Source organism: Grampus griseus (genome assembly GCF_964374135.1).
Source record: "Grampus griseus genome assembly, chromosome: 13".
In the NCBI taxonomy this organism is placed as follows: Eukaryota; Metazoa; Chordata; class Mammalia; order Artiodactyla; family Delphinidae; genus Grampus; species Grampus griseus.
In genome coordinates, this window is record NC_139007.1 from 57,419,549 (window position 1) to 57,434,256 (window position 14,708).

Sequence of the window (14,708 nt, forward strand, 5' to 3'; positions counted from 1 at the left end):
TGGTATACAACTGAACTTATCTTGCCTTCACTGCCTGATGAAGAGCTGGCAAAACATCTTAACAAAAAAGATAATCCCAGAGCTCTTAGAGAATGTATTAAATAAGAAGACTGCAGTTGACAATTCCAGAATATGGAGAACTCCACCAAAATTTTTCCTATCATTATCCAAAGAGTGGTTTCTTAAAGAGTTCTTTACCGTTCCAAGTATTACTAGCATTTCTGCTCAACTTTTAGGAACCTTCTGCTTAACGAGCAATGAAAAGAGATTCAAGTCAAGGTAAAGCTACATGGTAATACAAGAGGTGCTCCCCCATCAGTTCAGGATTCTCCATCGTATCAACCCAGGAAAACAACGTGTTAGAATGAGACTGATGTAAAAAGAACTAATACGCTCTTGGCTTTAGTCTTGTCATAGAGGCTAGCAGAAGTGTTCCTTGAAAACTTCCATTTTCTGCCAATAGATTTTCAAAGGAGACAGAGATGATGTTGCTGAGAAAGCATAATCTGAAGACGTCAGTGCCTCAAACTGTACTTTGGAAAAAGCTCTATATTCTTAAATTAGAAAGCCGGAATACTAGACATTTAGACCAGAAATTAACTCTCGTCTGTGCTCTGTAATCTCTTTCTCTAACAGTGAATGAACCTGGGACGCTGAAAGATTAAATGTCTCGGCACACTCATAACGAGCACCAGGGGCAGGGTGAGAAATGTGGTCATTTACCATGCACTGTCTCCTGATGGACTGAATATGGTGGGTTTCCCTACCTTGCAATCCAGCTAGCTATGGTCTAAGAATGCCGTGTAAGAAAGCAATGATGTATAGAAAAAAGGGTCATTGGCAAGCTTATCAGTGCAGTAATTAAGAAATGCTCATTCTCCTTGAAAAACAAGTTGGCTAAATCACATTTATTTTATCATGCATTCATGAAGCATGCCCTGTAGGTACTGGGAGATCAACAAGTGGACAAAAAGAGACATTTCTAAAAAATATCTCACAGGAGAAACATGCATCATGACCCAAAAGGAAATACCCCCTCCTCCACAAAATTTTAAAAACTAAACAAAAGACAACAAGTGCTGGCGAGAATGTGGAGAAACTGAGACCCCTGCATACTATTGGTGGGAATACAAAATGGTACAGAAGCTATGTGAGACAGTAAGGAGGCTCCTCAAAAAATTCAAAATAGAACCACCACATGAGCCATCAGTTCCACATCTGGGTTTTTTTCCAAAAGATCTGAAATCAGGATCTCAAAGAGATATTAGCATTCCCATGTTCATTATACCACGAGTCACAATAACTAAGATATGGAAACAACCTCACCATCCATCTACAAATGAATGAATAAAGGAAATACAGGATATACATACAATGGAATACTATTCAGCCTTTAAAAAAGAAGGATATTCTGCAGTATGTAACAGAATGGACCTGTTACATTCTGGAATGTAACATCCTTGAGATGGAATGGCCCATCTCAAGGAGAGACCTTGAGAACATTACGCTAAGTGAAACAAGCCAGACACAGAAAGCCAAGTACTACATAATTCTACCTATATGATGTATCCAAAAGAGTCAAAATTCACAGAATCAATGACTGGAATGGTGGTTACCAGGGGCTGGAGGGAGGGTACGACGGGGAGTTGTTAATCACCAGGCAAAAAATTTCAATTAAATAAGATAAATAAGCTCTAGAAAGCTGCTATACAACACTGTACCTACAGTCAATAATAATATATTATACATTTAAAATTTGTTAAGTGATCTTGCCACAATAAAATAAAATTATTTAAAAGAAAAAAAAAAAGACTAGAGGCAAACAGGAGAGCGAGACTGGGTTATCTGCTACCCTTCTGCAGGTACACTTCAGTTGACTATATCTCAACCAAAGGCCACATCTTCCCAGAATGAGCAGCTCCATATGAGGATTTTCTCTTACTTCCAGTTTAAAAAAAATATAAATCCAAGAAGTGCAAGGAAAATATTTTAAAGGCAGATTTAAGTCATAATGCAAAAGAGGGAAAATCATTAACTAGAGGATTTTTATTCTGTTTATGTCAAACTGAGATAAAGTGCTTTCTTGCCCAACTGGCACTGGTGACCACATACACAAAGTATCAGATTACAGATTAATTTTCTGATCACAAAGAAATCCTTAAGCAATTAAGCTACAATTAAACAGAAACTAGTACCAAAACAAAAAAGTGTTGACCACAAACATTTATGAGTTCTCTCTAAAAGAATCTTTTTGGTGATTTAAGTCAATGGTAATATGACTCCTCTGAAATGAGTATATTAGAGCAGTTTTGAAAATAAATAGCACACTATGCTACAAAACTAAGAATAATGATGATAATGATAAACATTATTTCATACCAGAAATGGTTCTAAGTTTGTTTCACGTGAGCTATATCATTTAGTTTTCAAAACAACCCTGTAATATAGGCACTATTATCATTACCACCATCACACAAATGATGAAAGGGAGAGACTCACAAAGGTTGAGTAACTTACCTACAATCACACATCTAGTATGTGGAGGGGCAGCATTAGACCTTAAGAGTGCAAAGCAAAAACTTTAAAGATGAAGGGTCTAGATATCACAGCTATCTAGACTGCAGTAATAGGAAACTGAGGAAACAGAGAAAAGGAAGATCAGCAAACCACACTTTGCTAAGAAAAGCAATGTTAGTAAGTATGCCCCTGAATAAAAGTATGAAAGGAGACAGGACAAAAGCTATAGGAGGCTAAAAGGTCTAAGGAGATCTTCTGGGTTTTTTTGGTTTTTCAGGGAGCAGGACATGGACATGTTTATTGGGCAAAGAACTCATCGAAGCCACCCACTGGGGGCACATGATTTACAAAGCACAACCCTACGTGAGGCATGAAACAAGGGATCAAGGTAGAGGAATAAAAGTTCTATATATGCTCTTTCTTGAAACAGGAGAGGAAGAAAAGAATGAATGAAGGGAGAGGGAAACGATGCTAAATTGTAGACAAAAAGAGAAAAGGAGAAGATGCATGAAACCAAGAACGCTCACGACCCACAGCATCTACTATCACCTTCCAATGAAGGGCATCTGAGCAGAGGGGCCAGGGTGCCCTGGGGCTCAAGAAGACCAGGAATACTTGTGATGGTGGCACTAGCATCCAGCTGACGTGGGAAATGATCTCTCTGTAACTGCACCAACCCAAAGCGCTGTGTGAGTGTGTCTGTCTGGATAGTTATGCTATTGAAAGCAACACGTGGTAGCACAGGTATAGAAATGGTGAGGTCGGGACACAGGACTCATCCAGGACCAGAAGAGTGGAGGCTGATGTGCAAAAAGGGACAGGGACTTAGCAGGGAGAACACTCCTAACACAGTAGCAAAGGGACAGAGCACAGGGCTCAGGGTTGGTCTGGCTGGGAAAGAAGTAAGACAGGAGGGAGCTGATAAGAGCAACTAAGTGAAGCCTAAGGTGAGTGACAGTGAAAGAGCGGCAGCTGGGGTGGGAGGGTATGCTGGTGAAGGGCAACTAGAGTGAGGGACCACTGCAGAGGCAGAGCAGTTCTGAGCCAGGACTAGCACGGCATGGTGACAGAAACAGATACACGAACAGGGAGAGCAAAGAACCATAAAGCAGTTGTAGCTGCGTCTGCCACGCTATCCACTGCCCCCTCCTAGGATCTAGAGGGTACCAAGATCTGTTTTCATGAATCCCAAGCTGTTCTCTCAAAATTACCTGTAGAAAGTATGATGTTCCACGCACACTTTCCATAACCTTTTCGCTGCCCGATGGTTTGGCAGTTTAAAGCCAATGGTGCTCTCAAACTGTTCCAGCTAGAATAAATCCATAAAACAAATTAGCATATCTCCTAAGAGCTGATTAGAAGCTACTGAAAAACATGGATTATTCAGATATTTCACTAAGAAGTAATTGTTCTTCTTGAAAAAGGGCAAATATCAACTACTGACATAAATCAGCTATCCCTCAATGTCCACTAATTCATTTTACCACCTTCCTATCGATCTTGACCACTTAGCTGATGCAAAGATAAAAGAAAAATGAGCCCCCCCCAGATGTGGCAGGCACTGACTACTTTTCCTTTTCTGTGAAATTGTGGCTGTTGCTTGTTTTGTTTTGTTTTGTTTTATCAACAGGAATACATATATGCAAGTTTATCATCAAAAACCCTCTTTTTTTTTTTTACCATGGAGGAATAAATAATAGTTCATTTTCTTAACATTCAATGGAAAAGAATTCTGGTAGTTCGTGGCCATAAAGGAGAACACTGACAAAGCCCGATTAGATATGCCAAGGGCTACGTGACTCTGCTTACCTCTGCTGGCCTAACTTTTATGTAGAAGTTACTGCGCTTATAGGAGATTTTCAGGATTTTCGGCCAAGCAAAACGATTGATTCTCAGTCTGTCTTTGTAGATGAGAAGCCCATTAGCACACACGCCCAGCTTGATGTCCACGCCTTCTGAGTCCTGCCAACCATAAGCCATTTGACCATGGTTAGAGCTGTGAAAGTTATATAGGTAGGGAAGTCAATGATGCCCCTCAAACCATGATCAGGAACGCCAATTTAACAGGTCTGTATTTCAACTGCAGTGATCGTACACAAGTTAATAGAAACAGTAGGACATACAACACATCTTAAACCTAGATATTCCTCTTGAGGGGTCAGATTTGAGATATGGCAACATGACTACAGGACACAACATTCTTCAAAAGGCCTAACTAATATGTCCTCGAGCTCGGCTGTAAGAGCTAAAAGGGAGGAAAGGAAATAGACCTCAATTTAGACATCCTGAAGATACAGGAGATAAAACATGTTTCCTAGAGGCTATTCCAGCCCCTGGGGACAGTCTGTCGGCTTACCCTAAGGTGCAGTCAGCCATTTTACTGTAGGCAAATTTATCTCAGAGGATTATGCTAGCTAACAGCTGTTAAGTAACATCTATATGCTGGAGAACACCAACTCCTCATAGAAAATTTCTCTTCTAGGCTGACGGTGTTGAAATCTTTGAATTCTTCCAAGCAGTTTTTCAATAACACTAACTGCTGACATCCCGTTCTCACTGCAACATCCCTTTGGCTGGCATATTTCAAACAGACTACAGACTATTCTTGAACTTACTGTTTTCTTTCCTCGGCGTCTTAATTTGGAAAAGATGACAATCTAGAATAATCGCCAGCCTGAAAGATTTTTTTTAAAAATCAAATACATTTACAGACAAAAGTAAAAATCTGCCTCCTCACATTTCAAGTAGTGGTTGAAGATCTAATATGTACAATATTCAAATATCTTTAAGAGAAGAACTAGATCTCATTCAAGATATGGAAAATTGAAGATTATTTTTCAGGGATATTCACATTTTTAGAAATCATTAACAACATGGAACAAATTCTCACAAAATATGCTGAAACAAACCCCACATAGTCTAGGTTCGAGTCAATAAAACTAAAACATTTCAACTGCCTTGTTACTGAGAACCATTTAACGCAATTTATTTCAGTTTTTTAAAAATAGAAATACAGTACTAGGTAACTGATGCCAATGGCATTCACTGCTGTGATATGTGAACAACTCATATACAAATAAAATTACATTAGACCGGGGCTTCCCTGGTGGCGCAGTGGTTGAGAGTCCGCCTGCCGATGCAGGGGACACGGGTTCGTGCCCCGGTCCGGGAGGATACCACATGCTGCGGAGCGGCTGGGCCCGTGAGCCGTGGCCGCTGGGCCTGCGCGTCCGGAGCCTGTGCTCCGCAACGGGAGAGGCTACAGCAGTGAGAGGCCCGCGTACCGCAAAAAAAAAAAAAATTACATTAGACCATCTGAGCAGGTTTAAAAATCTCATCTACAAAGGTGCTTTATTCACCCATATCTTGACAGCCACAGTTCTCTCTAGGAACAGAGTAAAAAGCCAGAGTGAACCAGGCACAGGTGCCTAAGCAATTTGGCACCAGACACAAATGACGTGTTTGCCCAAAATATCACTGGCCAGGGACACAGGGAGCAGGCCGGAAGATTACCCAAGACAGCATGTTCTCAGCACAAATAAGGAGGCAACCCTCATTTGAAACATTAAACAAAGCTATCTCTAGTGTGAGGCAATCTTTCAACAGGACATTGAACCTATTTTATCTGACTGAAAAATAAACACAATCTAGATCCAAGTAAATCAACTGAGGTTCGATTGTTCCACATATTGTTTTACAATTATCTGTATTTGTGTGAATAGAAATTACAGATTAAGGGAAAGAAGTTAAAGGGAAAAAAAGCATGCCTTAGTTCTCCATATTTGACTTCTGCCATTCAGCAACAAAGTCAGAAAAATAAACTAATAAAAAAGGAGCATCTTGCGCTTCCCTGGTGGCGCAGTGGTTGAGAGTCCATCTGCTGATGCAGGGGACACGGGTTTGTGCCCCGGTCCGGGAGGATCCCACATGCCGCGGAGCGGCTGGGCCCGTGAGCCATGGCCGCTGAGCCTGTGCGTCCGGAGCCTGTGCTCCGCAACGGGAGAGGCCACAACAGTGAGAGGCCCGCGTACCGCAAAAAAAAAAAAAAAAAAGGTGGGGGGGGGCATCTTCTCCACCTTGCTCACTGCCTTAGGAAGCTACCCCATATGGACATCAACAGGATCCCGCTCCCACTGACTTCAGCCAATGGAAAGTTCTTGAAGAAGATCAGAGACAGGGAGGAGGGCAAGGAGGTCAGGGTTTTTAATACCCAGACTCCTTCCTTGTGTGGTCACATCACGGTGGCTATCTCCTGGACCATCGCAGCTCCTCTCAAGACAGCCCTCTCCACACAGATCGCCCCCCCTGGGTTCTGGCAACTACTCTTTGCCTCACCCCCCGCCCCCCCACCCAGAGGGGTTAGGAGAGCTGCTGTTACCAGCTCATGGGCATCATTCTATTCTTGTGGTTTCCTTCTATCTTTGTCAAGAGCCCTTTTAGTCAACACCCTCACCTTGTCCTAACATAAGTGTGCCATTAAGGACTCTTCTGACGATAAAATATTAATTAAAAAATAATTTTTAAATATGATCTCAAGGTAATGAAAAACGTATACAGGCACAAAACTTTTAAATACATGAAAAGTTCTCTTACATTGCTACAGATTTTTTTCCCATGAGCTGCAAATATCTTGTGCATCAGATATTATCTAAGTCCACCAGATGATAAGTTGAATGAATGCGCGTTATTCTGATTTTTTCTAAGTGATCTACTCCTAACCACACAGCAAGAACTGAAATTACACTTATAACAAAACCAGCAACTTTTTTACTTTTCTAACATACAACTTCAAAAACAAGAATCCCGAAACCTTCCAGGACTGTCATCTAAGGACTGCTTTCTCACTAATGATCAACAAAAGCAGCAGATGTAAGATTCACGTGTGGCAAGAATAACAGGGTTTAGAGGAGAGGTGGGCTCTGGGCGTCTTTCTGATACCAAATCTGCTCTGTCCTCCCTCCCTTATTTCTGTTTGCCTGCTGACCCAGCCTGTCCCCATCATACAGAGAAATGAGCTACAAGACACTCAAGTGTGGAGAAGATCTGTTTTACCTCCCAGTAGGATTTATCAGCAGACATCACACAGATGGGACTACTTTACACTGTGTGGCTTGAGGCAACAAGCCAGATAGTGTAACAAGCCATATGCATTCTGTTTTATGTAGTTTTCGTAAAAACAAAAACATCCGACCCTTAAATGAGATAGTGTAAGTGAAAGTACTTTTAAAAATTAAGTGTATACAGCACGTAGCAGTTAAAAAATGTTGCTGCCAAAGATTATTTACTAACATGGAGAAGTGTTTATAAGAGCAAGTTTAAAAAAAAAAAATTTATGAAATAATACTCATGGTATAATCTCATTTTTAAAATGTGAGTTCAACTGCTCAGAGATTTTTTTTTTAAATAAAACAAGAAAATACTAACAGTGCTTGTTTCTGCATAAAGACATTTCAGTCTTTTTATATTTTTCTGTTCACCTCTATTTCCTAGGATGAAGATGTATTACTTCTGTAATAAGGAAAAATATTTAAAGAATAAAGGAAGGCACAGGGGCAAAAGGGGTGCTTTGCAAATATGAAGTCCTATTAACACAAAAGCAAGAATTAGTAATCTGAGGCCAAGGGAAGGAAGATACCTTTGGGTGATAGGCCTCCCTAGGGATTTCTCACCAAGGGACGGACGGGTCCTTTAAACGCAGGCAACAATAGGTTCCCTCTGCATGTTGAGCCGACTCTGGACATGTTTTTCAAAACCAAGTGCATCTTTCATCTTGTCTCTTGTACTCCCCACCTACTGCTCCCGCCCCGACTCTCCCCACTACCTGATCATCCAAACTAGGATCATGAAGTAGGTGATGTTTGTTGCTGGCATCTTCCTCACCAAACCCTGCCTCTCCTATCAGCTACCTCCATGATTCCATTCTTTTCCATTCTTGCTCACATGGGACAGAAGGTCTAATTGCCTGGAGCCTGGGCCAGCACAGTGTATCTTACAAGAAGTACAACAGACCTGTAGGGAAAAGCCCAACTCTAGGGCTCCTTCACCAGCAGTTTTTCGGAAAGTGGTCATATCCATGCTGCCTTGCCCTTTCATGGTGGCTAAGAGCTGCTCTCCTCTCCCAGGACACAGGTGGGAGACGGGGCTGCGACAGAGGCAGCACTTGCAAGAGCAAAAGCTGGGACAGAATAAAGGTAGGACGAGGGGTAAAGAAGGTTGATAAGGTGAGTCTTACCGTAAGTATATGTGAAAGGGTATCAACTTAAAAGACCAGGAAAAGAAGAAAGAATAAGAGGGAGAATCAATGATCCCTCCCCACAACCATAAACCCCCCCAATTAGAAACCCCAAAGAAATACAGTCCCTTGGGTGAGGGTGAGGATCCTTTTCTGAAAGTGAACTAGGCTAGTCTACAACTGGAGTCCTCTCAAAACTTCAGCCAACAGACCGGAAAGAGGCCCCCTTTCCGTTCCACGCACAGTACCTTGGCATGATGCAGGTCGACTCCATACATGGAAAGCCTCTTGGCATTTTCTAAGAACTGAGAATCAGCTTGTGCTGGAGATAAACCCCTAAGAATCAAAAGAAACAATATTATCTTACTGGTGGATGCAAAGCAAATGTAACCAAACTAGAGAAAGGGGTGCATGAGCTTGGAGAGTTTGGAGTGGAGGGAGTAGCCCAGCTAAATGTGCAGACAAGGAGGAATCAGGGAAGAAGGCTCAACTCTCAACCTCCAGCATTTTTCTCTTAAGATCCTCCAATATGAACCTACTCACTGCAAGGATGTGTCCCTCCACACTTACCCTTTTTATCTTAGAAAGTTGCTTTCACTTTTTTCCACTACGGAAAAAGCCCCAGCAATAGTGGGTACAACATAAATTCATTTTAAAAATAAAAGAATAAAAAAATAGAAAGTCATTTCATCTTTCTGAAATAGACAAATTCTCTCCTTAACCTAATTTCATTACGACTGACGACACTAAAGATGAGAAGTACTTGTGCTTGATGTTACACCTGACATGTCCCAACTAAACAAATTTTAAGCTCCTAGGAAGCAGGGCCCCGTTAATTTTCATATTCCCCAAGGCATTCCCCACAGCATCTACTGAACAGACCTGGAATGAAGTTAATAAGAAAATATTTAAAGTCAAATACTGCATTTTTTTTTTTTAAAGAAAAGTCAGTGAAGGCAGTCTGTTTAAAAACCTCTAATCTCTGAAAGTTCCTTTCAAATCATTTCAGTCAAAATTTTTGAAAACTTCAATTCTGCCATATGGGACAAGTTAGAATTTCGTAGCTGGGAGTGTTAAAAACTCATGCTTAAGAGAACCATTTGTTTTCACAGATATAAAAGTTCTCGAAGTGTAACATGGTATTTAAGTAATTAATAACCCTCAGTTAAACCAAAAGTCATCTTCTGAGGATAGAGAAACCACCTGTAGATTTACTACCCTTAACGCCCATTACCACTCACATTTCTGACTCAAATCCTGATGCCTCAGTATCTCCCTGGCTTTCTTATCAAATATGGTAATAAAAATAATTAAAAGGCAGAAGAAATGTATAATCAATGCCAAACAAGTACGTGGGTATGTTTGTTTCAGGTGTGTGTATGTGTATATGTGTGCACGTGTGTGTACGAAGGGAGAGGACTGGAAGTAGGGCACAGGAGATATCATAGGGAAAAGTAAATTTTTTTATTTTTTTTTTTGCTGTATGTGGGCCTCTCACTGTTGCGGCCTCTCCCGTTGCGGAGCACAGGCTCTGGATGCGCAGGCTCAGCGGCCATGGCTCACGGTCCCAGCCGCTCCGTGGCATGTGTGATCCTCCCGGACTGGGGCACGAACCCGTGTCCCCTGCATCGGCAGGTGGACTCTCAACCACTGCGCCACCAGGGAAGCCCAGTAAATTTTTTTAATAAATGAAAACATTTAGTCTCATGAGCACAGTTCCTCATATTACAGTCATAAAGACAATGGAAGGCTGTCTCAATGACTCCAAGTTATCTTGACTAGCACTAGGTGAAGCTCCACAGGGCAAACTGAATAATCCCATCAACTATGGTCAAATGTCCAGCAAATGCTATAAGGGAAGCCATTTAAACCCACCACGGTCACTCTCTCCAGTAAGCAAGTCTACAGACCTGTGGGTCTTATGCAGCTCTGCCACTTTCTCTTCCAGTTCCTTCGTCTGTGTAGGGGCAAACTGGAAGTCACTGAGGTCATGACTGCCATGCTCTTCTGGGTCATAGTCCCCAAGTTCAGCCTGCAGTGTGTACGATCCCAGGAGGGCATGTGTCACAAAAGAGCAGGGCAGGCGGCCTGAGGCAATGTCCTCCCGGAGCTGAAGGCACAAGAAGTATCTGTGAGGAACAGGGGACAAAAGGGTGGGAGAACAGTTAGTTAAGATTGTAGCGCTCATAAATATGATTCTGATGTTTCTCTGAAACAAATATATAATATAGGCACTCTTCAAATGCAGAACAAAAGAAGTGTTTTGTAATAAGAAGCCCACCTTCCTCCATGGACTCCTAAACTTGTGACTTATTTATAAAAAATGCATCTAGAGGGCAAAGTAATAGAGAAATTCTGGAAATTCTGAATTGCTATTCAGGCAACAGTGTATTTTTACTATTACAAAAAAAGAGTTTTGTGACTGCAGGTGAAATTCTCATCACTTAGTCTCCTTGGCTTTAAAACTGTAATGAAGATTAGCATGCTCTTCAAAAGTTATAAAGACTAATAAAATTTAAGAAATAGCTACAGTTCTTCATTCAGGATTTACGTGAAAAGCTAAGGTCACCCACCCTTTATCCTCTCTATGCTTTTCATAGTAATTTCTTTTCCTGAGACCCTTTAACAACAATCTTAAGTCAGTCTCTACTTGGAAGCCCTTACTTGCCCATTTACCCCATCTATAGAGGCAGCTAATTCAGTTTACAGTAGAAAAATCATGGGCTTCAGAGCCTGGCAGAGCTGACCATGTGACCTTGAGTAAGCTAATTTACTTGCCTAAGTCTAACTTCCCACCTGTAAAATGGGAACAACTCTATTTCCCTTTAAAGATGAGGATAAAAAATTAGATAACATAAATAAAAGACATTGCGTGGTACCTGGCAATCGATAACTAGTAGCCATAATCATAATAGTGTTATTATTAGTTATAATAACAATCATTCAGTGTTCCAAGTGGATTATTACAGTTATAAAAGATTCTAGCTTTTACTAAATAACGTGCAAAAACACGTTACTTATATTTTATGAGGGTTGGGGGGGGTCCCCCATCAACTCTTTTTGTTAACATTTGAAAACCTAATTTCTAGTCGTGAATTGAACCACTTGCTAAGGTTACCACTGACTCCTCCCAAGAAAATGGCAGCACCCTCCCCCCTTCTTGAAGAGACTGCCATTCCTGTTAGCTGGTGGCTTCTTCCTGTGGATGCTTTTGCCTGGCGGGGTTGTCATGGCTCCGCCCTCCTTTTGCCTTTACCTCCACCATGTTCAAAGGGGCACGCTGCCTGTGGTCCAGGGCTCTTGCTGTTGCATCAGAGAGCGTGTCCCAGAACATGGCATCAGCCATCCCCCAGTTACACCTGTATTACCACCCAAATCTCCTGTCAGGCAGGGCAGGGATTCTGTTTATCATCATCATAAGCCCACAGTTATTAGCAAAGTACTTGCCACATGAGGAGTGCTCCAGAATTTTCTAAGAATGAAACTCATCTCACTATCACTACAGTCTGAGTATTTTTAAGCACTGCAGTAGCTCTCTTTCCAAGGAGAAATATGTGTTTCCTTGACCCCTAGAACAACATGAGCATCACTGCTTTATTTTAGCAAACTAAATTTTAAACTACGATTCCACGTTATCCTCAAATTCTCTAGGTCTAATCAAGAATATCACTAGGTCTCCACATTTTACAGCACTGTTAAGACCTAAACACAAAGATTCCATCTATTACTAAAATCTTCTTGCTCCTCCTCCTATTAGTATATCTACTTTTCACATTGATCCTTTCTTCTGTTTTAAAGCCTATGGCTACGGCCCGAAAACTTCAAACAAAAGCCGCAACAGCCTCCTGAGTTTCTCAAGTCCATCTCCTTCATACGGCAGGACAGATCATTCTTCAGACATAATTCTGAACTGTGTTCTTGCCCTCCTCAAAAGCCTATCCCACCTTCTAGATGTTCACTCAAGTCATAGTGAAGATTTCAATCGTAATATTTAGGCTGCAAAGCTACAGGCTGATCTCAGGCTTTTAGTTAGCTCACTAGACTACTATTTCATTCTTCCCCAAACGCGCAGGGAGACTGTTCAAGGTCCCTCTAAAAAGAAAACCAAAGCACTTTACCTATGCTATAAAGTTGCAATCACCAAAGGATTATCATCCCCAAACGAATCACTGCAAGGAGGAATGTATGCACAAAGAGGGCGCTGGGTCACAAAGCCCCAGTTATGTGCACTGTTCAAAGGCTCTCCCGCAGTGAGGCCTACGTGCATATCCTACGCACGGCAACCTGTCAAGTTTCATGCTCTAAGCAGCTCACTGCGTAGTTACAAAAGCTGCTATTTATTATTTACTAGCTGAAGCTAATTCAATCAAAACTTAATTAGTATCAGTAAATCCTTATTCAGCAATAACCAGTAAAGGGCGGGGCGGGGGGGAAGGCCTGTCATTTACCCAATCTTGGAAAAAAATCTCCATTATTCCTAGTTCACATGGATATCACGCACTTGCTTAAATATCTACCCAACTTCACATCTGATGACAAAACTGGCCTAGCAGAAAACATCAAGGACACAGGAACCACTGGAATCAAAAACAGAGTCTTTAGCTAACACCCTGTTAATTTTCCAAAAGTATATATACAGAATGCAGTTTTCCTTGGCCAGGTAAATAATCTTTTAAAAATATATACAAATCACTCTATAGACCTACTCTTACCAGAGCTAAGAATTCCAATCGCTGATACCCAGTTTAAATAGGGCTAAGATATCAAGGTACTCGTGGACTCTAAATGTTCCTTGTTCCCATTCAAACACTTAGTCACTCTCAAAATCAGTAAATGCTCTCTTGCTCCTAAACTGAAACTTTTATTTGCAATTTAAGCATGTGTCTGTATTGTCCAGATAATCTCAGAGGAGATGGAAATGAAACAGCTACTGACTCTTACATAAGAAAGCCTACCTTATTAGTTTTTTATCCTGGGGAGCAGGGGTGTGTGTGTAAAACTTACAGTTCAAGAGACTTCCAAAAATTAACTTTTAAAAAGTTTTTCATTTTTCTACCTTTATATAACATTTGTAAGCTGAGATTAGTACACAGGCACATATGGGTTACACGATAAAAACTATCTTAGTATGAAAATCTGAAATATTAAATACCAGTGATTTTTGAAAGTATAACACAGGAAACAAAGTTGCTGCATTTTTTTTTAATATTTATTTATTTATTTGGCTGCGCCAGGTCTTAGTTGCGGCACGCGGGATCTAGTTCCCTGACCAGGGACAGAACCCGGGCCCCCTGCATTGGGAGCACGGAGTCTTAACCACTGGACCACCAGGGAAGTCCCTGCCGCAATTTTTAAAAAATATTCCATTACTTCAATATAAATGGGAAGTTAAAGAAAAGTGAATAAAATTTCTGAAACCAGAAACATTTCAAACTATTTTGGAATATCCACTTCCAAGGAAACTTCTAAAACTCAGCTTAAGAAAAAATGTTTTGGTTTTAATCCTAAAATTACCATCATTCCCCCCCCCAGGACACTGAAATAAATGAGAGCTGTAAGTAAAGAATCATTTTTAGGGCTTCCTTGGTGGCGCAGTGGTTGGGAGTCCGCCTGCCGATGCAGGGGACACGGGTTCGTGCCCCGGTCCGGGAAGATCCCACATGCCGCAGAGCGGCTGGACCCGTGAGCCATGGCTGCTGAGCCTGTGCTCCGCAACGGGAGAGGCCCGCATACCGCAAAAAAAAAAAAAAAAAAAAAGAATCACTTTTAGTATAAATGTAAAGTACCTGGTGATATCTTCAGTCAACTGAGAAGGATCAGGAGGATAAAACTTCACATTAAAGCTGAAGAGCCAAGGAAGATCTGTAATTATTAAAGATCATGATTATTTATGCAACCAACACAATCACCATTTATACTGATAAAACTTAAAGGTCAATGTTCAAACAGTATAGATCAG

The 14,708-nt window shown here is 41.2% G+C and overlaps 1 protein-coding gene across 12 annotated transcripts in view; it reads right to left on the reverse strand.

The window, feature by feature from the left end:
• EPB41L2 (erythrocyte membrane protein band 4.1 like 2) overlaps nt 1-14,708 on the reverse strand; it is a 214,776-nt gene that overhangs the window by 48,249 nt on the left and 151,819 nt on the right. For all 12 annotated transcript variants that reach the window (XM_082668532.1, XM_082668529.1, XM_082668528.1 and 9 more), the window contains 5 exons: nt 14,536-14,611; nt 10,660-10,878; nt 8,998-9,085; nt 4,327-4,479; nt 3,729-3,826 (listed from right to left, as the gene is read on the reverse strand). In XM_082668532.1, the coding sequence (XP_082524658.1) occupies nt 3,729-3,826; nt 4,327-4,479; nt 8,998-9,085; nt 10,660-10,878; nt 14,536-14,611 (634 nt within the window). The remainder of the gene's footprint in view (nt 1-3,728; nt 3,827-4,326; nt 4,480-8,997; nt 9,086-10,659; nt 10,879-14,535; nt 14,612-14,708) is intronic.